The sequence below is a fragment of the Garra rufa genome, chromosome 23, assembly GCF_049309525.1.
Source record: "Garra rufa chromosome 23, GarRuf1.0, whole genome shotgun sequence".
Classification (NCBI taxonomy): Eukaryota; Metazoa; Chordata; class Actinopteri; order Cypriniformes; family Cyprinidae; genus Garra; species Garra rufa.
The window spans coordinates 29,838,701-29,862,394 of NC_133383.1; the positions used below are offsets into that span (position 1 = coordinate 29,838,701).

Consider the following 23,694-nt stretch of genomic DNA (forward strand, 5'->3'; position numbering starts at 1 on the left):
ATTTTATGATTAACTGACATAAATTTCTTACATACGGTTCCTTTAAACTAAACAGACACACGTCAGATTTTCCGTAGTGGATGAATGCTTATTAAATACAAAAACCATTATTTATTTTTGCTGTTATTTTTTAATAGCTGTTGCTAGTTTCGTTTAGTCTTAGTTTTTCAGTTATTATAAACTTTTAATTTTATTTCAGTTTACGAAAATGTTTTTTAACCAAAAGTTTTCGTCTTAGTTTCAGTTTTCGTTTACGAAAATAACCTTGCTTCCCACTCCTCATTCCGGCTGCATTGTTTCCTGTATGTTCTGTCTCTGTGTTACTGATCCTGGCTCCTAGACCGTGTTTCCTGTTTTGTTTATTTTGGTTTTGTATTCAAGTCGTGTTGTGCCGTGTTGGCCTTTTGTTGTGTTTGTTTGTTTTATTAATAAATACTTGCTCACCTGCATTTGGACCCAGACAACATCTCTAACGTGACAATGCTATGTTAGATTTCATTAATGTAAGATGTAGAAGTACCATACCATAAAACAATCCAGATTTTGTTTATTAAAGAACCAAATAACATGGCTTCAACAAAATATTACATTTTAAAAATGTGTATTTTATTTTTTACGGACATTAAAAACGAATAACATTTATCTGAATTTAACTAGGATAACATCCTAGCCGGCACATAACCGACCATCAACATTGAAATTTGTATGCCATTGATATGTTCAGTGTTCATGTAAACTATTTAATAAACCCTTCTGGCACTTTTTTTCGAGTCTCTTCAATAGTTTTGTTTTTCCTGTATATGATTCAATAAATACCGTACCGTGCCATAGATACCGAGGTATTACCGTACCGTGAAGTTTTGATACCATTACATCCCTAATATATATATATATATATATATATATATATATATAAATTGGTAAGGCATACTGTTTTTTTATTTTTTATTATTGTATGTGTTATGTAATGAATGGAAAATATATAGGCTGATTATGTCATGATCTGGGCTGTGGGGTTTCCCTCAGCCACCTGAGGTCGCTGTTTTCCCTTCCCTGCACTGCACTCTGATTCATCACGTCTGTTTTGTCATTAACACTGATTCACACACAGCTGTTCACTATCTGGACTCTGTATAAGAACACTCACTCTTCATTCCGTTTTCAGGTCTGCATTGTCTTGTCTCTAGTTATGTGTATTTTATGTTCTTGGAAATCCCTGGCCTTTGAATTCTTGATTTTGTTTTGTAGTGTTTCAGTTTGTGCCGTGTTGGCCTTTTGGTTTATGTTTATTTTGTTTGTTTAATTAAAACCCTTACCCTGCATTTAGACCCAGATCTCCTTACTCCAACGTGACAGAATGCAGACCTCACTGATGGGTCCAGCGGGGAGATTTTTTTTTGAGGAGGTGGCGTCCACCTGTCTGGGGGCAGTGACCACCAGCTCTGTTCCCGACACGGCGGGGATGTCGTTTGAGGCGGCGTCGGCCAAGAGATTTGAATTCATCTACGCCTGCTTGGCGGCGATGGACATCCGCAGTCCTGACGCGGCGGTGACCGCTCTCGCTGTTCCTGACGCGGCGGTGACCGCTCTCGCTGTTCCTGACGCGGCGGTGACCGCTCTCGCTGTTCCGGACGCGGCGCTGACCGCTCTCTCTGTTCCGGACGCGGCGGTGACCGCTCTCTCTGTTCCGGACGCGGCGGTGACCGTTCTCTCTGTTCCTGACGCGGCAGTGACCGCTCTCTCTGTTCCGGACGCGGCGGTGACCGTTATCTCTGTTCCGGACGCGGCGGTGACCGCTCTCTCTGTTCCGGACGCGGCGGTGACCGCTCTCTCTGTTCCGGACGCGGCGGTGACCGTTATCTCTGTTCCGGACGCGGCGGTGACCGTTATCTCTGTTCCGGACGCGGCGGTGACCGCTCTCTCTGTTCCGGACGCGGCGGTGACCGTTCTCTCTGTTCCTGACGCGGCAGTGACCGCTCTCTCTGTTCCGGACGCGGCGGTGACCGCTCTCTCTGTTCCGGACGCGGCGGTGACCGCTCTCTCTGTTCCGGACGCGGCGGTGACCGCTCTCTCTGTTCCGGACGCGGCGGTGACCGTTATCTCTGTTCCGGACGCGGCGGTGACCGTTATCTCTGTTCCGGACGCGGCGGTGACCGCTCTCTCTGTTCCGGACGCGGCGGTGACCGCGCTCTCTTTTCCGGACGCGGCGGTGACCGCTCTCTCTGTTCCGGACGCGGCGGTGACCGCTCTCTCTGTTCCGGACGCGGCGGTGACCGCTCTCTCTGTTCCGGACGCGGCGGTGACCGCTCTCTCTGTTCCGGACGCGGCGGTGACCGCTCTCTCTGTTCCGGACGCGGCGGTGACCGTTATCTCTGTTCCGGACGCGGCGGTGACCGCTCTCTCTGTTCCGGACGCGGCGGTGACCGCGCTCTCTTTTCCGGACGCGGCGGTGACCGTTCTCTCTGTTCCTGACGCGGCGGTGACCGCTCTCTCTGTTCCGGACACGACGCTGACCGCTGTCTCTGTTCCGGACGCGGCGCTGACCGCTCTCCCTGTTCCGGACGCGGCGGTGACCGCTCTCTCTGTTCCGGACGCGGCGGTGACCGCGCTCTCTGTTCCGGACGCGGCGGTGACCGCTGTCTCTGTTCCGGACGCGGCGGTGACCGCTGTCTCTGTTCCGGACGCGGCGGTGACCGCTGTCTCTGTTCCGGACGCGGCGGTGACCGCTGTCTCTGTTCCGGACGCGGCGGTGACCGCGCTCTCTGTTCCGGACGCGGCGGTGACCGCTGTCTCTGTTCCGGACGCGGCGGTGACCGCTGTCTCTGTTCCGGACGCGGCGGTGACCGCTGTCTCTGTTCCGGACGCGGCGGTGACCGCTGTCTCTGTTCCGGACGCGGCGGTGACCGCTGTCTCTGTTCCGGACGCGGCGGTGACCGCTCTCTCTTTTCCGGACGCGGCGGTGACCGTGCCCTCTGTTCCGGACGCGGCGGTGACCGCTCTCTCTGTTCCGGACGCGGCGGTGACCGCTGTCTCTGTTCCGGACGCGGCGGTGACCGCTGTCTCTGTTCCGGACGCGGCGGTGACCGCTGTCTCTGTTCCGGACGCGGCGGTGACCGCTGTCTCTGTTCCGGACGCGGCGGTGACCGCTCTCTCTTTTCCGGACGCGGCGGTGACCGTGCCCTCTGTTCCGGACGCGGCGGTGACCGCTCTCTCTGTTCCGGACGCGGCGGTGACCGCTCTCTCTGTTCCGGACGCGGCGGTGACCGCTCTCCCTGTTCCGGACGCGGCGGTGACCGCTCTCTCTGTTCCGGACGCGGCGGTGACCGCTCTCTCTGTTCCTGACGCGCCGGTGACCGCGCTCTCTGTTCCTGTTCCCCTGGCTGCAGGGCCAGCTCGCATTCCTCTGGCTGCGGGGCCCGCGGACGTTCCACTGGCGGCGAGGTCAGCTCACGTTCCTCTGGCGGCAGTGTCCACCTACGTTCCTCCGCTGCACGGGCCTGGCCCGCCATCCCTCCCCCTGAGACACCTTCCACCGTTCCTCCTCCCTCCAGATTTTTTGTTTTTGTTTTGGGAACGTCTGGAAGCCGTTCCCTTGAGAGGGGGTAATGTCATGATCTGGGCTGTGGGGTTTCCCTCAGCCACCTGAGGTCGCTGTTTTCCCTTCCCTGCACTGCACTCTGATTCATCACGTCTGTTTTGTCATTAACACTGATTCACACACAGCTGTTCACTATCTGGACTCTGTATAAGAACACTCACTCTTCATTCCGTTTTCAGGTCTGCATTGTCTTGTCTCTAGTTATGTGTATTTTATGTTCTTGGAAATCCCTGGCCTTTGAATTCTTGATTTTGTTTTGTAGTGTTTCAGTTTGTGCCGTGTTGGCCTTTTGGTTTATGTTTATTTTGTTTGTTTAATTAAAACCCTTACCCTGCATTTAGACCCAGATCTCCTTACTCCAACGTGACAGATTAACCTATAATTTAATTTGTATAATTCCTCTATGATTTATTTCCCCAGAGGAAACAACCATCTAAGATTGATCAGTACCATGATGACATCATAAAAGCAGCATGTGCTTTATTGTCTGGATCTTGTCTGATTTAGCAATTATGGATAATAATAAATAAATAAATACCACCAACTAAAAAGTAATTCGTACTCTGAGTAGTTTTTATGAAGAGTAATTTGTACTTTTACTTAAGTACTTTTTTTAACACCAGTACTTTTACTTGTAACTGAGTTCTTTCCACCACTGCAAACAAGTCTCCTGATCTTTATTTTCCTGCAGGTGTATTAAAGCTATTTTGTTTTCAAAACATTTAACTTCACTAATATCATAACACTAATACAACATAACATATTTTATTTTATTTTTATCTGATGGATGTACTTCTAGTTAAAGTTTCTAATAAACTGTTCATTGTGTCTTGTATTTATTACCCAAACTTCTCACTGTTAATAAAAGAAGATATTGAGTAACAGCTGAATATGTTTGCATGTTTTTGCCAATTAACGAAACTGAAAAGGTAATAATCAATGGACTATATCCTTTTAAATTTGCCATCACACAAACTTTGTAACAGTTACACAGCAGCATTGCCTAGTTTTATGTGAATATATTGTAATGTCAAGGTATATAAACAGCAAGCATAGTGTTATAAATGTACATTAATAAAATAGAGAATATTATTAATAGATTTACAATGTTAATAACTTTAGAAAAGCATCATCATATGTGTACGACATTCTATTCTATATACAACATTTCTATGATGTGTTTGTGATTCTAGAGAGCAGTGCACCAATGGGACTTTTATTTTGCTCTGATGATGTGACGTCATAAAGCTGCGCTGCGCTCCTCATCTGTTGTGAGTCGCCTGAAGAAAGGTTTGTGGTTTTAAAGTTTTTAAACCAGTGGACATTGTTGCAAAGCGTTTTTACTAGTAATGTAAAATAAATGCATCATTATTAAATGTAACATTGCAATGCTTTATTTAGTGTTACTTAAAACGTTAGCCTTTAGTAACAGAGAAGTGCTTCTCATTTCTCTCTCTATATCATGAATCAATCGTGTGATGATAAGAAGTGATGAGAGAAACTGAGAATCCGAATCATTTGAATCAAATCATTTGTGAAATGATTCAGTGGTTCGATTCAGCGGCACGCGGACTACAAACGACAACAACAAACACAAACTAGTGGAATCACAACCGAGAATGATTTGTGTATTATATTAGATATGATAAACAAATAATTGAATACCAAATATAAATCAAAATAGCCTAAAATTATAATCTAAATATGAGCCTTTGGTGTAATTTGTATATATTTTATACATTTTATATGTAAGTTTATTAACTCTCTGACTGTCTTACTAGTGCACTGACTACTGAACTAGGAGCTGATTGAGACTCACCCTGAGATTTAGTTTGCATTGATATTTCTCTCTATTAATTATTCTCATATTAAACAGGACAAAGTGTACAAACACAGAAAAACTCCTGGAGAATCAACAGAGATCCACGTGACACACTATTATAAAAGATGGCGTTTATTAAAGAGGAGATTGAAGACATGAAGATTGAAGAAACATTCATCAAACAAGAAGATACTGAGGAACAAACAAAGATGGTGTTTATTAAAGAGGAGAGTGAAGAAGCATTTAGAGTCAAACATGAAGATACTGAGGAACAAACAGGTGGGATTTTATTTTAAAAAACTGAAATCATTACAGAAATGAATGATATTTATGAATAATGTCACACAAGTGTTGAGATCACATGCTAACACTGCCTTCAAGTGCAGCTGAGAATATCCTGCTTTTACACTGCATTTGTTATTATGACATCATGCATTTAAGTTGTAACAATAATATGGAATTTGGAGAAAAAAAAAATATATATATATATGTTTTTCCCCCTGTAACATTAAACTTAGTATCTGTTTCTAATATTAAAACCATTGATTTCTAGCACTTTGGCTAATTATGTAAAAGTACTAAGAATTGGGTTTTTTTTTGCACACAGCAAATCTTGAAATGTGAGTAATCACGTTAGACTACTGCATGCTGTTTACATGTTCATTTAAAGTATTTAGTAATCAAATAAACAATTAAACACTTACAACGTGTCTACACCGGCCGTCATAAATAGAATGCGGCAGCAGATTACTGTCGGGGATTTGCTGTGTCGCACCGCATCCAGTGTAGACAGCGTAATAGGTTCTATTGTATTTTGTCATGTCGCGTCGCACCACGTCGCTCGACTCTCGAGGGTCTCCAGTGAGCTTGCCAGGAAAAGTATCTGGGTTCCCCTCTCATCTGAGAGTTAAGTCCTCTGCTCCATGGCGCTTTGTGAGGCAACCAAACCAGGGCCTATATTCTTAAAGATTCTAAGAATCCTCTCAGAAAGCTCCTAATTTAGCTTAAAAATTCCTACGTAGGAGTCTTAGCTTAAGAGTGATTCAGGACCAGTCTAAGTGCAACTCTGAGCAAAGAAAAGACAAAAGGTTTGACGCCGTCGCTAGCTATGACACAGCCTTTTGAAGAGTGTGATTGGTTGGTTGTTCAAGAAGGAAATAAAAGAGCACTTTTAAGTGTATGGTCTAGTATAAGCCTTCACTTTGAAATTATAGGCGTAAATTTTTGTTTTACTGCACACGGACACACGCATATGTTATATATATATATATATATATATATATATATATATATATATATATATATGAATTGCTTTTTTCTTTACTAGGATACTTTCTTTAATTTTAAGAGGAAACACCCACATTTCTAAGAATTTTCTTAGAATTTTGTCACTAGGAGCAACTCTTTGAACTAAGATTTTTCATGAATACGGGCCCAGGTGTATTAGGCCTTTCCTTAACTGGCCTCCCTTATGAACGCCTCTGTGCTCATTATAGGGTCAATCATGACATGAGCATGCTGCTCTCTGGAGCTCCCATCATGTTATGTTTCATCATGTTGTTAGGCCCTTTTTAGGTGATGGGAATGACGCTGATGAGCCGGAAGAACCAAATATGGGCATTGGGAAAACCAAAACATAAATTCCAAGGGTTTGACAACAACAACACTAAAAGGCCATCTTTTTCAATTATCCACTTCGGAGAACATTTTCAAAAAGCCCAGTTTTTCTTAACATAAGTGCCATCTCAATGTGGATGGAAGACCAAAACAGAGGGAACAAGAACAATTTTTTTTATTAAGGACTTGTTAAAGTAAATGTCTTTACATTGTACTTGCCATGTGAAATTTTATTTATGTTATCTTGATTGTACCTAATATGTTAAAGAGTAAGTGAGGAAGTTTTTTTCCTTCTAAATGGTCACTTTGCATTGATTGGGATGGCTTTTGAAAGTGATAAATTTAGTGCCTTGCACTTTATTTCTATTGATATGTCTATATGACTTTCTGTAACACTTAAACCCTAAATTGATTTGCTGCAAAACAAACATAAATCATTTACTTATGATTTATGATTTATCATGGCCAGCAACTGAGACCTGCTACAAATGTCATGAAACCTGAAGCATACTAGGAAACTAGAAACACCAGACTATTTGAAAAAATATATCACTCAGTGCACACAGAAGCTATGAGCCATTTCTTGTGGCTCACGTTTATTTACTCACCATAGCATCTTCATTGAAAACTAAATCTACATAAAAAGGCCACTAAAGATCCCCCTGCCATGGTCATGTTCCAACTTAAAGGTCCCATATCGTACACATTTCTGGAGGTTTATTTTATTTGTTGATGTCCTTAAGAATATATATTTGCGGTATAAGTGCCAAAATCCATCTCAATATATTTTTACAGCTCCTTTTTTAGGAGCTCTGTCAAAAACAGGTCGATTTTGGCTCATCTAATTAATATTCATGAGCCTCTCTTCTGATTGGCCTGTTGTTTTCTGAGTGACGCACAACCAGGCCAATCACAGGTAACTACGGTCATGTATGCTGTAAGCGTAAGCGAGCTCAGAGCAATAGAGAGAGCTGATACTCAACAGGATATTTTAGAATGATCATTAATGTTTTTTCTTTTACAAACACCGAATGCAGTAGGCTACATAACTGTTGCTTTAGTAAAGCCCCTTTCACAATGCGCGCTGATTCTGGAAAATTACGGGAACTGTGTGAACCAAAGCCAGAACCTAAAGGCAGTGTTGTAGTGATGATGCACGTTATCAAGCGACTCTTCACAACGAAAAATAACGTTACGTGCAAAGTGGAATGAAGCAGCGATCATCAGGCAGAGCCAGCTCCTCACTATCAGCGCTGAAGCACAGTTTGTTCAGGTTAGTTTCAGTTTAGTGAAACGTACGCGTCGCATTACATCTCACATCCAAACGTCACATGTCTTTATGGTTTGTGTGTAAAGCAAGCACAGATTCCGGAAAACAACTGTGAACGAACCAAATTAAACAATTCCGGAACAAATCGTGGGACACATTATCCGTGTATTTACCGGAACCGCTGTGTGAAAGAGGCTGAAGTTGACGTGCCGCTGGTCTCTTATATTAACGTTGTTCTGAAGCCTGTGTAATGATCGTAGCTTGACATCTATCGACTGAACAGGGTTTTCTCAATTTGTTTTCCTGTTGTTGTTGCTCAATGGAATGGATGCGTTGTTGTCTGGGGGTTTGACAAAAGGAGGGTGGGACGTTGGTTTGTGACTGAAGGCGGTGACTTGAGTCGATCGGACGTCACATCGTTACGGAAGTCACAGCTGCTCGTGAAAATGAACAGCTACTTTAAGCAGGCTGTGTGCAGTTTACTGTGGATTGACTGTTTTGAAACTCATATGGTAGTTAGATAGCCCCTAGACCTTAGTTATCATGAAAAAAGCCAGGAAATTTTGATTTTGACGATATGGGACCTTTAAAACCAGAGAGAAAGGCTGCATGGCTAGAAACTTCCTATCATCTGAATGTGCAAGTGGCAACCATGGTAAATTGTTTTCATATTTTAAAACAACGTCATTAAATGTGGGGCACAATACATTAAATTCAGTTGGTTGCAGCCTAAGTTTTATTTTTTTATTTGTGGAAAAAAAATTCAATATACTTTTATGTTTGGACTGATACAGTATTAAAATAAGAAAATAAAATGTCAATAATGCAGTGGTGGACAGTAACAAAGTAGTTTTACTTCGTTACTGTACTTTTTCTGTACTGTAAATTTTTCAAGTATCTGTACTTTACTGGAGTAGTTTTATTTTGAGTAACTTTTAATTTCACTTCACTACATACCAAAGCATAAGATTGTACTTTTTACTTCACTACATTTCATAAAACATGTCGTTACTCCTTTTAATATATAACATGTTCCGAGACGCAGAAGCAGTGTCTGATTCATGAACAAACTGATTCTTTTCAATGAACCTGTTAAATCGGTTCGCAAATCGTAACAAACGATTCATTCACTAATTGGATTGATCCAATTGCAGCTGTTCTCGAGTTGACAACTCACTGATTCAAATGAGCTGTTTAGAGCGTGTCTCCAGTCAACTGAATTTACAAATAAGAACCGGGAGATCTTGTGAGGGTGCGCGCGACTGATGCTGTGAAAAGTAAGTTATAATGTCGAATTTTAGGATTAATTATTGTAACTGTCAGTTGTTTACGAACTAAATCTGCTGTAAAGGGTGATATATTTAAGTCCACTGAAATGATTGAATGCAGACACATCAATATCGTTGTCTAAATGTTTTAGGCCAAAAAACGAAACATTAGAATAACAAAGATTAAATAAAAATATAACTGCAAGCAGCAATTACGGGGCCAAGCATTCAAAGGGCAAAATGAGGAGCTAAGGATGGCAGGAACAGCATGTCTTCATGTCAAAGCTTTGCAGAGATAAAGCCTCGAGTCATTTTTTCATCAAGCCTAAAATTTGTAGAGGCGCTGTACGAAAATGGGTTCATCTATCGACATGAAATCCATAACTTTTTGTCAGCACAGTCTGAAGATGATCTGACTCGATTTTGGTGAAAATCGGACGTAAGGTCTAGGACTAGTTCGAAAAAGTAGGTTTTCAGCATAAATCAAAATGGCGGACAGGAAGTTTGGCCAACTGTGGCATAATTGGTATCTATGTTGTCGGCATGACCCAAGGATTATTTTGAGACCAGTTTTATTACAATAGGCTAATGCTATCTACAGTTATTAGCATTTTTGTCCATTTTATAATTCATAGTTAATGAATGGTTTATTACTCTTGACCAATAGGTGGCGCTGCTACCAAATTAATGTGGTGTAATCAGTGTGAGGTGGTAATGCCACATACCAAATTTGGTGCAAATATCTCAAAGCTTTGCAGAGATACAGCTTCCGATGCGCTTTGGCATCTTTCCAGCAAATTCGTTGATGCGTTAAATGAAAACGGTTTTGAATATTGACACGAAATCCATAACTTTTTGTCAGCATGGTCTGAAGATGATCCGAGTCAAGTTTGGTGAAAATCTGACTAACGGTCTAGGAGGAGTTCAAAAACAGTAGGTTTTCTGCATTAATGAAAATGGCGAACAGGAAGTTGGGCCAATTTTGGCATAATTGGTATCAACGTTCTCGGCCTAACCCAAGGAATATTTTGAGATCACTTTTATTACAATAAGCCATTTTTTTTTTCAGAAGTTATTAGCACTTTTCGAAATTTCGTTATAACTTTTGACCACGAGGTGGCGCTGGCCACAAAATTTTTATGTACATTCAGGGCATGGTGCCGAACATTTTTGTAATTATTGTCGAAACCATACGCTAATCCGTTCTCAAGATACAGCATTTTAAAGCTAAATCCAAAATGGCCAACACCCAAAATGGCTGACATGGAAAAATTGGATATGGTTCGACTCGGCATGCTCCTCCAAATCTAACGGGATGGGTTTTATGATTTTTGGCCAAATCACTATGAAGTTATTAGCAAAAATAGCCCATTTTCATATCTCCTGACCACTAGGTGGCACTATTATGAAACACTGCAGGTAGCCTCAGGTCATGGTTGTTATAACACAAACCAAGTTTGGTCTCAATACTCCAAAGCGTTACGGAGATATGGCCTCACATCCATTTTTGCACGGTTTTCGTAGAATTAATTAGCGCGTTATTCGAGAACGGTTTGTCCAATCAACTTGAATTCCATAACTTTTTGCCAGCATGGTCTGAAGATGATCTGAGTCAATTTTGGTGAAAATCAGACAAACCGTCTAGGACGAGTTCGAAAAAGTAGGTATTACAAACAATTAATTATAGAAAAAAACCCTAAACCTTACGATTTTTGAAATTTGGTGTTTATTCGACTCGGCATGACCCAAGGATTCAGAGAAAATTGGAATTTTGATTTTGTGGCTTACGGTTCAAAAGTTATTAGCAAAAAGAAAGTGAAAGTTTGGACAAGTGGTGGCGCTAGAGAGTTTGAGTTAGAGACTCCAAACTTGCTATAGTTAATGTTGAGACTGCCCTCTATCAGTGTGCCAAATTATACAACTTTCCCGCAAGCGGTTCTATGGGCTGCCATAGACTTGCGGCGGAATAATAATAATAAGAAACAGAACGGATACAATAGGTGCCTACGCACCTTCGGTGCTTGGCCCCTAATAACTCATGCACGTTCATATTCCCTACCGCTGTAACATAAGCAGTTTTATTAAAATGCTACGCATTTAGCCCTATGTGACATCTGTTTTTATATTGTTTGTTAACGGTATAATTTTTTTTTTTTAATATTGTTTGGATCAACTGGTCTAGTAGACAGATATAAATGTTTATTTATAACCATACTGAAAAATAAGTAAATATTGTTAGCTGATGCTAACTGCCTAGCTAACAAGCTTGCTGATGCTAAGTTGAGGTAATTGTCGGATATGAAGTCTATGTATTTATAATCCTAATTAATGCAGCCTAACAATCCTTTGACGGATTGGGATTATGAAATGTATTCAGTGTAGGCCAGGTTAAAGAGATGTGTCTTTAATCTAGATTTAAACTGACAAGAGTCAAAGAGTCAAATATTTGTATATGACTGAGTCAGTGGTAAGTAAAATCAGTGCATTCCTATTGGTCCGTGTTACAGGATTCAGCTTAGCCTTCCTCGGACCAGGTTAGTTTAACAGAGCATTAGTTGCCCAGAGCGGCTGCATGTTCCTGGTGTGTGTGTGCTTTGATTAATTAAATACAGAGCACAATTCACCATACTTGGCAGTTGGCACGTGTGACTTTGCTTGAAAATATTGCCTGTTTTCTTTTAAAGTATTTTTAATATTGTGTTTCCAGAGGTGTAATTATAATTTTACTAATGCTTTTGACAGAAACATTTAAAATTGAGTGATTTGAAATTTTTTAAATAAGATTTTTGAGAAATTAATGACTATTTTCCACCATTTCTCATCCTCTGACAGTCAGTTTTGGTGTTTTCCATTGAAAAGGTCAAGTGTAACAGTCAACTTTTATGATTGGCTAACACAATTGCCCCCTTAATAAAAAAGAAGGAATTATTGTGTGATGAATTTTTCATCTGATGGTTGAGTGGGAGTTTGTCCCCTTTCTTTTTTCCTAGTCTCTCTCTAAATTTGTTGAATTTTATCCCCTAAGAGACATAAAATGTCATATCATAATTGAGATCAGTCCTAGATTTAATTAATTGTAGAACAGCCAACTTAATCACTGTAGGCCACTAGCCGACCAGGATCAGGTTAGGACACCCTGGTATAGGATCTAGCATACATGCATTACATATCTACATGTTTTGATGTTAATTGCTTTGTGCCATTAAACTAGAGTTAACTTTTATCTCTTTGTTTTTCCACCTTAGACCGAACAGCGCTGAAAGAGGAGAGAGAAGTACTGAATGAAACTGAAGAGAAAGATCAGTTTGAGAATCTTCATAATTTTGTGTCTGGAGAAAAATCTTTTTGTTCCTTAGAGTCTGAAAAGACTTCCAAACAAAAAAGAGCTCAGAAGACTGGAACTTTGAGTAATTTCACTTGCTGTCAGTGTGGAAAAAGTTTCAAAGAACAAGGACACCTTAAAAGGCACATGAGAATTCACACTGTAGAGAGGCCTTACACATGCAAACAGTGTGGAACGAGTTTCACTGAAAAAGGAAGCCTTAACAGACACATGAGAATTCACACTGGAAAGAAGCCGCACACATGCATCCAGTGTGGAAAGAGTTTCGCTCGTAAAGAATGCCTTAACGTTCACATGAGAGTTCACACTGGAGAGAAGCCTTACTCATGCAAACAGTGTGGAAAGAGTTTCAGTCAACGAGGACAACGTGACAGTCACATGAAAATGTACAATAGAGAAAATCCCTGCAAATCCCCTCAGTCTGGAAAGAGTTGCAGTGTAAGTAGAAACCTTAAAGTTCACCAGAAAATTCACATTACAGGAAACCTTTTTACCTGCCAACAGTGTGGAAAGAGTTTCAGTCAAAAAGGATACCTTAACATTCACATGAGAATTCACACTGGAGAGAAACCTTATGCCTGCCAACAGTGTGGAAACAGTTTCCGTCAAAAAGGAAGCCTTGACAGGCACATGAAGATTCACAATAAGAGATTCTTAGCATGGACAGAGTTTCAAACAAAATGTCTAGAACTGACAGTTCCAGTCCTTGATTTTGATTGACCACAATCAAAGCTGTTAAAATAAATTATATATACAACTTACACCTCTTTGTTTCTAGCTTACCGCATTGCTGCAACCACAATTACAGTTGAGATTAAAAATGTACACCCCCCTTTCAGAATCTGCAAAATGTTGCCAAAACAATCCTAAAACAATCTAATAAGAATCGAATACAGGGCTCCTACAATGATACAAATTCTCTTTCATCTTGAATTTTGAAGGATTCTACTTATGCATTGCATCTATTAATAACCAATAGTTTTCGCAGTTTACATAAACCGACTAAACTTTGAATGAGTTTAGCGCAAAAAATGTATCGTCACAAGCCGCATAGTTTAATTTGGTTTTGTCTGTGTATGTTCTTTTTACTCGTAAAGATTTGGTAACCATTGACTGCCATTATATGACTGACAGACTGCAGTGGTTTGAGTTAAAAATCTTTGTTTGTGTTCTACTGAAGAAACAAAGTCACCTCCAGCTTTAATGCCCTGGGGGTAAGCAGATAAACATCAAATTTTCTTTTTTGGGTGAATTATCCCTTTAAATGTGTTAATTGAGTGGGTTGTCAGGGAGGGAACACTTTCGGATTTCATTAAAAACATACTAATTTGTGTTCTGAAGATGAACATGAGTATGAAGATGAACATTAACATGAGTAATGAACATCAGAACTTTAGTCAACTTAACTTAAAGTTAAAAGATAACCTCATTAATTTGCTTCTTAAAGGTTGTATCAGCGATTTCTAGCCTAAAACATAAAGTGTCAATTTCAGCTGACCTTTCTTCACGATCCGCTCGCTGCCTGCCCCATAAATTGTCTGTGAAAAAACCGCGTCTGTCTGGTCAGCCTAGGGTCCGAGATATGCCAAAAAACAATCGGCACTACCAACCTTTCCACAGATAAACAAACCGTGTTCCAACCAATCAGTGTCAGGGGTTTGGTGTTGTGGACTTTCCTACTGGTGCAGGGATGTGAGGGAGGCGGAGCAAAAGTCCACAACACCAAACCCCTGACGCTGATTGGTTGGAACACTGTTTGTTTTCCTGTGGAAAGGTTGGTAGTGCCGATTGTTTTTTTGGCATATCTCGGACCCTAGGCTGACCAGACAGACGCGTTTTTTTCACAGACAATTTATGGGGCAGGCAGCGAGCGGACCGTGATGAAAGGTGAGCTGAATTTGACACTTTATGTTTCAGGCTAGAAATCGCTGATACAACCTTTAAATGCATTCAAAACAACCAAAAGCTGACCAAAATGTTTTTCACCTGCATATCCTCTATGTGCAACCACTGAACATGGATATTTAATGGAGAAGTTATGTTGTGGTCTAGAAGTGTACCAGAGGCAGTGCTCTTAACTGACAAGGCTGATGTCATTTCCCTGATCATGAAAAGCTCTGTTGAATCATTATGTGAACCCACAAAGTCAAAGAGGATCTGAAAACCCAAAAACATTTACCTCAAAAAATATACCACAAATTAAGCAATGCTGCATAAGGTAATAGCCGGTTTACTGTATGGAATAAATATAAATTATACCATGGTCTGTCTGAATATTTTTGTGATAAAACTCATTCTACTAAATAGTAAAAATCTTACAGTACAATATTACAGATTTTGCTATAGCTAGAGCAAAATAAATTTCTTTAAAAAACATTTTATTGTACAATTAAAGGCTAGCAGTTTTATGTATTTTACATCTTTGAAGATTAAATACAAATAAAAGGTGAACATTAAGTTATTTGTGCTGTTTTTTTTTTTTTTTTTTTTTTTTTTTTTTTTATATTGTGTAGTTTTTAGGAGGACATTTCATAGGCTTGGAAAATTCATTTGTCAAGTTTTTAAGGACAGATCTCTTTTTTGGCATTTTTAACAGTTTTTTATTATTATTATTGTTGTTCTTATATAAATTTTATATGTACATTTTGGCCATATCATCTATCCCTAAATAAGGTACAAAGAAATGATTTGTGCAGATTGAAAATAGTCACCATTTGAAAAGTTTCCATGGCATTGATGTTGTCAATAGTCAGAGCAGTGCTGTCTTTGGAGGGTCTGTATTGAAATTGTACATCAGCGACATCAATGCTAGTTTGTCAGTTGCATTTGACAATATATTCCTATATGTCTGGGTGATAAAGAAGAAAGTGTGATTATGTTGTTGGGGTAATTATGAAAATAAATACAAACATTCAGAAAAAAAAAATGTAGGTAGTGTAATTTCTTTTTGTTCATCTTTCCATAAAAAGAACAACAGGTGAAAGGTGGGTGCTTTCTGTGTTTAAGTAAACTCATTAAGAGAATTTTACATAAAACTTTTAAATTAATTAACCTATGCTTTATCCACTGATATTAATGATGCATTTTATGCGTGTAAAGCACTCCGGCACATGAGTAACAGAACAGGTGCATTTCAATTCATACTCTATATAGTGAATCAGTTTATCATTAACACGAGATCGGTTACTGACAAATAGTGATGGATAAACGCAGTATTTTAACAATCCGAGTCAACTGAATGAACGGCATCGCAAAGTGATTCCCTGTTTTGAATCCCGAATCTCGTGCAGTGTTGCCAACTCCTCAGTAAGGAAAATAGCTATTGGCTGGCCTAAAAGTAGCTAGAAGGCGCTAAATGACGTCATCGCCTAATTTGTATAACTGACCCTGTGCATGTAATTGTGATGGACTCTGTAGAGAGAGGAGTAACGTCGCTGGAGAGACAAAAGGTGAGTAAAAACCACCCTGAATATGTTTAGAACCACAAATGAACTTCTAATGTCGATTCTTTATGTATTTTATTTTATTTATTTTTTTCATTTACGATTCAAAACCCTCCTCCTTTATCCGGGCTTGGGACCGGCAGTAGTGACCCAAAAGTGACACTCTGGCGGAGTTAATTTGTTCTTTATATATATATATATATATATATATATATATATATATATATATATATATATTAATATATAAATTATTTTTAAATTATTTAGTAAAGTTTTTTTTTTTTTTTTTTACCTGGCCCACTTAGGAGCATATAAGTCACGGTAAAACATTAACATTTTTAACCATCTTTTTATTTTATTTTTAAGTTTGGTTTTTAACCCTATGGTCCACTAAGAAATCTACAAGTCACACTAAAATATAAAAAAAATTTAACCATAACATTTTCTTTGAATACAATCTTATTTTTCTTTTTTTCTTAAGTTTGGGTTTTAACCTTATGGTCCAAACTCGCAGCAAAACATTACCATTTTTAACTAAACATTTTTTGTATACAATCTTTTTTTTTTTTTTTTTCTTAAGTTTGGGGTTTAACCTTATGGTCCACTTAGGAACCTACAAGAAGTCACAGTAAAACATTACCATTTTAAACTGTAGTATATATGTATAAAAAAATATATACAATCTAGATTAACAAAAGAGATAATAGAAAGAAAATGGGATATAGTAGAGAAAATCGGGGAAAATGGTAACTAGTCTGGCCCTAATTCAGGTTAATTGTATTAACCCCCTCCACATACAGACAAGCTGTGCTGGCTCACAGAAAGAGTGGCTCATCGTCATTTTGGACAAGGCTCTCTATGGCAGGTTCAGCAACTGAGGGAGCTGACTTGAATGAGTAAGCAGCTGATGTGCCAAAAAGCTGCAAAACATTATCTGGGAGCTGGTGCTCATAGCAAGCCTCACCAGACAGCTTCAGTCGATATCGGATGTACAGGATGGAGTTAAGGGTCTGCAAGGACATCCGATTTCTGAGCTTGCTTTTTACCACACTCATCTGGCTGAAAACTCTCTCGACTTCAGCATTCGAGTGTGGTAAGGACAACACAGACACAGCAGACATGGCAAGTTCTTGAAATGGGTTGATATCAGCTGCATCTCTGAACTTCATAATCTCACTCCAGAAACTCATTGTGTTTTTTGTCTCATTCCATCTGCTAAGGTGGATGGCACGCCATTGCTGGACAATTTTGTCTATGTCTGCAGGGGAGTATCCGTGGAGCTTGGCTATTTTTCCTATTTCTCCAGGGCTCTTATTGTGCTTTAAAGTTTCCTCCACATTAAAAACTGACATGTACTGCAATGCTTCGATGTTGTCTGGCAGTCTCACCTTCAACTCATTAGTGAGAGAGATGGTGAAGGCTACACACCGCTTTCGGACATTGATTTCATGCTCCGGCACAAGATGGAGCTCAGCTGCCTTTGATTCAAAAAGGTAACCAAGGTACGGTTTGGGACTGATGTGTCCATCTATTGGCCCTTTAAGAACATCAATATTTGCCAGTGGATTCAGCACCCTGCTACTCACAGACTTTATCAGGCTAACCAAGCTTTCAAGTAGCTTAAGAGGATCTACTTGTTCACCTTGATGGCCAACTGTACCCCACCTAGCACTGACTTCAAAAATATCAGATACAAAATGTTTTGAGGGTCGCTATACATGGAATACAACACCTCAGCCATGTGGACTTGGTGACTGAGAAATGCAGCCTAAGCTCCTCCCACTGGTCCAAAATGCGTGAAACCGCAGGTTCAATGGAGAGCCAACGTGTGGCACAGACCTTTGTTATTTGTAAAGGTTTTTCCCCACAGTTGATGGTCTCATATATGGCCTTGTAGGCCTCCCTGCGCTTTGGAGACACTGAAAACCAGTTATAAGTCTCTCGTACCAGGTATTCCACGCTACGGGGGATGGTGTCATTGGAAGCATGACTTACAGCAAGCTGCAGAGAGTGGCATACACAGCGAATAAGATCTTGAAGGCCATACTCTTCCTTCAGGACTTTATGGACCCCATTGTTAACCCCCGTCATGACAGAGGCATTGTCAGTCCCTATCCCCAGGATTTTCTCTTTTTTTAGACCACACTTCACGAGGAAACCCACAACAGCACAGGCTATAGATCTGGCATCTCCTCCCTCCAATTCAACAAGCCCCAGAAATGTTGAGACAACTGTCTGCTTGGTGTCACTGAAGTACCTTATCACAACCCCCAAGTATTTAGAAACACTTATATCTGTGGACTCATCGAGGAGGAGGCTGAAACGCAGATCACCCACATCTGCAACCAACTTTTTGAGGAAGTATGGTGCTAGAACACCATTAATCATCTCTGTGCACTTTGTCCTGTGCATTTTGAAATGGGTAGCTGCAGTGGAGTCTGAGAAAGCAGCTCTACATGCTTCTCCAGTGTGGTCACATGCTAGCATGGAACCGTGTTCAGCGATAGCTAATGCCATGGTGGCCTCAGCCTTTTTAGCAGAGTCAATTTTTTTAATCATAAATGCCAGGCTTTTTTGGGTGGAACTATCATAAGGCTTTGCCTTTTGAGTGTGTTTTTGAGTTGCCTTGTGTTTTCTTACATCACTAAGTTTGGCATAGAAATCAGCCTTACAATACAAACAGTATGCCCGTGTATTGTCTCCAGTAAACGGCTTTAACCAACCTTTGAATTCAGGGTTTGATTCCCACTCCTTTCTGTATTTTTGTGTGTACAGTTTAGACATGATGAGCTAGCTAGCTAGTTTAGCTTATGTCACAGAAAGGCACAAACACGACGAGATAAGTAAGTGGACCAGACGAGTAAGTGACTGAGGCTGTGTGAGTCAAAATAAATGCAGCTTTTTATTTTTGTTAAGTGATTTAATTATTTTAGACAAAGTACATTTTACATTTTAAATCCCTTGCTGAATGCAAGACAGGGCCGGATCAGCCAGCGGCGGCTTCACGCACATGATGCGCGATTCATTTGCAGTCAGGACACGGAGGGGTGAACATCTCCGCGCTCTGACTGCAGCTGGGAGGGGCTGGTGCACGAGAACTGGGCCGCCTGTGAGTGCTTTGCCACGGGGGACCGGTCAAACGGCAGCACCCGCTGCTCGTTGAGAAGAGTAAGAACAATGTGCGGTTTCACGTCAAAAAGTCTATAAAAGTCTCCAATAACACCGGTAAAAGTCGTTAGATTTGTCGCTAGTCGCTTTTTTGAAAATGTGTCGCTAGAGGGGTCTGAATACTCGCTAAATATAGCGACAAAGGCGCTAAGTTGGCAACACTGACCTCGCACGCTGACAACAAATGCTGCAGTGTTGCCTCGTCACTTTAACAACACTGTTGCCGCGGGTTGTTTTTCATGTCCGCATTGAAGTGATCCAAATAACGTGTCTCACTTTCGAGACCGTTACGGACGGCAGCGCAGCTGGAACAGATCCGCGCTCAAGCACACAATATGCTGAAAATTGCCACAAAGATAAATAAATAACACTGAACGTGTCGTGCCGGAAAGAGAAAAGCGTATTTAAATTATATATTAATAAACTAGTATATTCTGAGTCAGTGTAACAAAAATCCTTTTTGGACGCGCCTTTAGATAGAAATTTATCTTTACGGATTACAAAATGAGAGAGTTTTTGTTTTCTATTTGTTTTATTTCGTTAAGTAATAATTAGTGGTGGGCATAGATTAATTTTTTTAATCTAGATTAATCTAGATTAAATCTTGAAATTAATCTAGATTAATCTAGATTAAAATGGCTAATTTGAATTATGCTGAAGGCATTCAGAATATGTGTGCTACCCAAATAATGACTAAAATTAAGTCTTTGAGAACTGGTTTCTCAAGCCAGGTGGCGCATTAGACCAGGCGCTCATCTCCTGTTTCCAAAATGCATTACAAACTGCTTGACAATTGCATTTACAACACAATTAACTATACAAACTTGTGTAACCAAGTACTTCTGCGCAAAAGGCTGTACGACGTGCGCGTTCCAGTAAAATACACAGGCGCGCGGGTATGGATGATGTGATGATGCGTGCATCTTCCAATAAACTGCGTTGCTTTTAGAAGCGTCAATTCAGTTGTTGCATATAGTTTAATGTCTTTATTTCAGGATTATCAAAGTAAATTATAACTCAAACTTGAGATTTTACTGGGGCACAGCAGATTTTCACTGGGGCACGTGCCCCAGTAAAAAGGGTCTAGCAACGCACGCACCTGCCCTGAAGCGGCTTCATAACTGCATCCATGTCTCCGCGTCTCATTTGATGTGGTCATTTCACAGAAGTTGAAGACTCGTTCTCGCCTCCTACAGTGCAATTCAACTAGATATACGTCATCCGCGCTAAAATATCAAGGTGAAAGTCATCATATCTTGCGTAGTTTAGACCCAGCTCCCAACCCAACTTTGAGAATAGATTAACGGCGATATTTTTTTTATCGCGCGATATGAGTCTCACGTTAACGCAGCACGTTAACGCCGATAACGGCCCACCACAAGTAATAATGTAAAACTATTTTATACGTTTTGTGAAGTGCACACAAATAAAAGTACGCTACACCCTTTACAGTACCGAATGATGTATTACTCTTACCTTTGTGAGCAAAAATTACAGATCATTTTCAATTGCTTCCACTGAAAAAAAATGCACTGGCGCCCATGTCCTGCGTCTTTAGCTTCCATTCTCTGCACAAACTATTGGATATGCGCCTAATACCCAGTGTTAATTTCGTTGACGAAGACTATGACGTAAAATATTCGTCAACGAACATTTTTTACAGACGAAAACTAAATAAAAACTAAATAAAAAGTCAGATATGATGACGAAGACGATGACGAAATTTAACTGACACTTTAGTCAACGAATAAAAACGAGAGGAAAATGTTGGGGCGGGACGAATGGAGAAGAGATCCAATAAGAACTACCCTTTTGTTTTGTGGGGAAATCCAATCAGAGCGAATCTTTTGAGGGCAGGTTGATCTAAGTTGGCAAAGCCATTTTCAAAAGCAGCGGTTTTCAAGTTATGAGGACGTTTGTTATACATTATATTAGTTATACTTTATACTTGGTTACACAGACTTGGTTACAAAGCTTTGGTTAATTTAAGTTGACTTTTCTCGTTAGCAACACGCTAACGTTTTGTGCACGCAGTCCGAGGGCAGCGGTATGTCTCATGAACAGACAGACAGACAGAAGTGTCAGAGCTTGGTCTAGGACGAAAACGAAGAATTGACATCTGGTCAAACTTCACATATGACAACAAGAGAGTCTTTAAACCATGTGGAGTAAAAATCGCTGGGAAAAACACCACCAATTTGAACATAATTCAGGGACAATGCATATCTTTTTCAGGAAGCATGTATAGGCCTATTGTTTAGGGAGAGCAGGTCTTATGGTTATTTTTTGTGAAAAAAAACTCATGTTTTTGACATTTAATAAAATAAATGTTTTTTTTTATTACAACAATTAGATATGTGCCTGTATTCTCTATATGCTTCCATATATTGTAATGTACTTACAATTACGTGAATTATGAAGAAAAATCTGCTAATATTTAGTCTATTAAAACTAGACTAAGACTAAAAGACTAAAGACTAAACTAAGACTAAAACTCTTATGATATTTAGTCAACTAAACTAGACTAAGACTAAAAGATTTCACATGACTAAAATAGGACTAAAACTAAATGGTGTATTATTCCAAAGACTAAGACTAAGACTAAATCAGAATTTGTTGTCAAAATTAACACTGCTAATACCGCACATTTATATAGGTTTAACGTTTAAACTAACATTGTTTTATACTTGAACTATTTTATATCTATAGATTTTAGGCAAATCATGATGATTTGAGTAGGCAAACTGATCAAAAATCCAGAATTAAATACCTGAGGCTGCTATCACATTTATATTTTTGCCCTGTACATTACTTTGATATCACTGTGTTAGTCACTGCTTTTTCAAGAATGAATCCAGCATAAATATGCAGATGTAATTCCCTAAACATGGCAGCGTGTATGTGTCCGAAAAAAGACAGTTTCATACAAATTCTGAATGGACTGCAGCCTGGAAAGTATCGCGCCATCCCCCCTCCTACCCCCTAATGTCGCCTATGGGTATAAGTTTAGAGCACCCTCATTAATTTAGGAAGCACCCTCAGTGATTAAGTTCTGGAACCGGGCCTGGCTCAGAGTAATAAATTATCTCTACCATAAACTTACTCATGCCCCTGCCTGAAATGCATATAAGCTATCTGTAGAACCTATTTTGATTTCAGACAGCAAGCCTCAAAGTGCAGAGTCAGAGACAACACATCAAGTATGGGGGCATTTCCCATATAAGCACATAATACAACAAAAAGGTGGTTATCTCTCTCTCTCGCGAGCGCGCGTTGTAATAAGAACCCGCTATATCACTTAACGTTTGCGTCGGATATTAACGAGTATGACACGCTTGATTAACGATTATTCGTTTGTGTTACTGGTAAGTAGAATCAATACTTCTAGATGACCACTGCTATGATTTTGCCTGATTAGATATTGTCAGCTAACACTGATCTCTCTCAGACACCTTCCCTATTCTCCTCACACCACAACTTAATTTGTCTCCTTTGACCGTTGTTCTGTTTAATCCTGGCATGTCCCTGCTCTCTTAGCCACATAGCAGGCTCATAATTGTGTCTGTGGCTCGTCCTACGATTGTAAATAAACATTTTAAATGTTCTCTGCGTCCGAACAGTCATTGCAATCCATTTTTTCCCTATGGTTTACATTGACCGCTCTCCCTCTCGTGACGTCACTGCCGGTTTTGCAGTTTTTCAGATGCGGAAGTAAAATTCCGCACAAAAACGACTCCAGAAGCCTAAATAGCGTATTTTGAAGTATATTTTAAAGAAAATCTGGTTCCTACATTCTTATTCTATATATCAATTCACTGGAGTCTCAAACCTGCAATATGCCCTTTAAAGGATGCTGGACGTTCGCTGTAGTTGCGGGCGTTGGTGCGTGGATGGAGATGAGGGAGGAGCTCCTGCGGGTACTGCTGGGGGTAAAATAGGAAAACTCCTATGGAAAAGGCAACTGTTGTGGCAGTGGGGCACTTTAAAAAGGTGGATGAGGCTCCTGCGGGAGCTGAAGCTGCTGCTGAAGTGCGGGGGAGAAGGCTAGGGGCTTCGGAGGGAGCAGGTTTCTGCGTAAGCAGGCCCTGCTGCAGCAGAGGGAGTTTATTAGTTGAGGCTCCAGCAGGGGCGAACGCTGCAGCTGCAGTGTAGGAAGAAGGCTGAG

General features: G+C 40.3%; 1 protein-coding gene across 1 annotated transcript; it reads left to right on the forward strand.

Annotated features, from left to right (window-relative positions):
- Positions 1 to 5,549: 5,549 nt before the first annotated feature.
- On the forward strand, positions 5,550 to 14,358 carry LOC141299302 (uncharacterized). The gene is made up of 2 exons (XM_073829658.1): positions 5,550 to 5,699; positions 12,821 to 14,358. The coding sequence occupies exons 1-2, from the start codon at positions 5,576 to 5,578 to the stop codon at positions 13,636 to 13,638; spliced, it is 942 nt and encodes a 313-aa protein (XP_073685759.1). The 5' UTR covers positions 5,550 to 5,575; the 3' UTR covers positions 13,639 to 14,358.
- Positions 14,359 to 23,694: the final 9,336 nt, after the last annotated feature.

Excerpts from the sequence above, each read along its gene's own strand:
- LOC141299302 (XM_073829658.1), top strand. The coding sequence starts at position 5,576 with ATGAAGATTGAAGAAACATTCATCAAACAAGAAGATACTGAGGAACAA. Across the intron at positions 5,700-12,820 it reads AGATACTGAGGAACAAACAG|ACCGAACAGCGCTGAAAGAG; the intron begins GTGGGATTTTAT and ends TTTCCACCTTAG.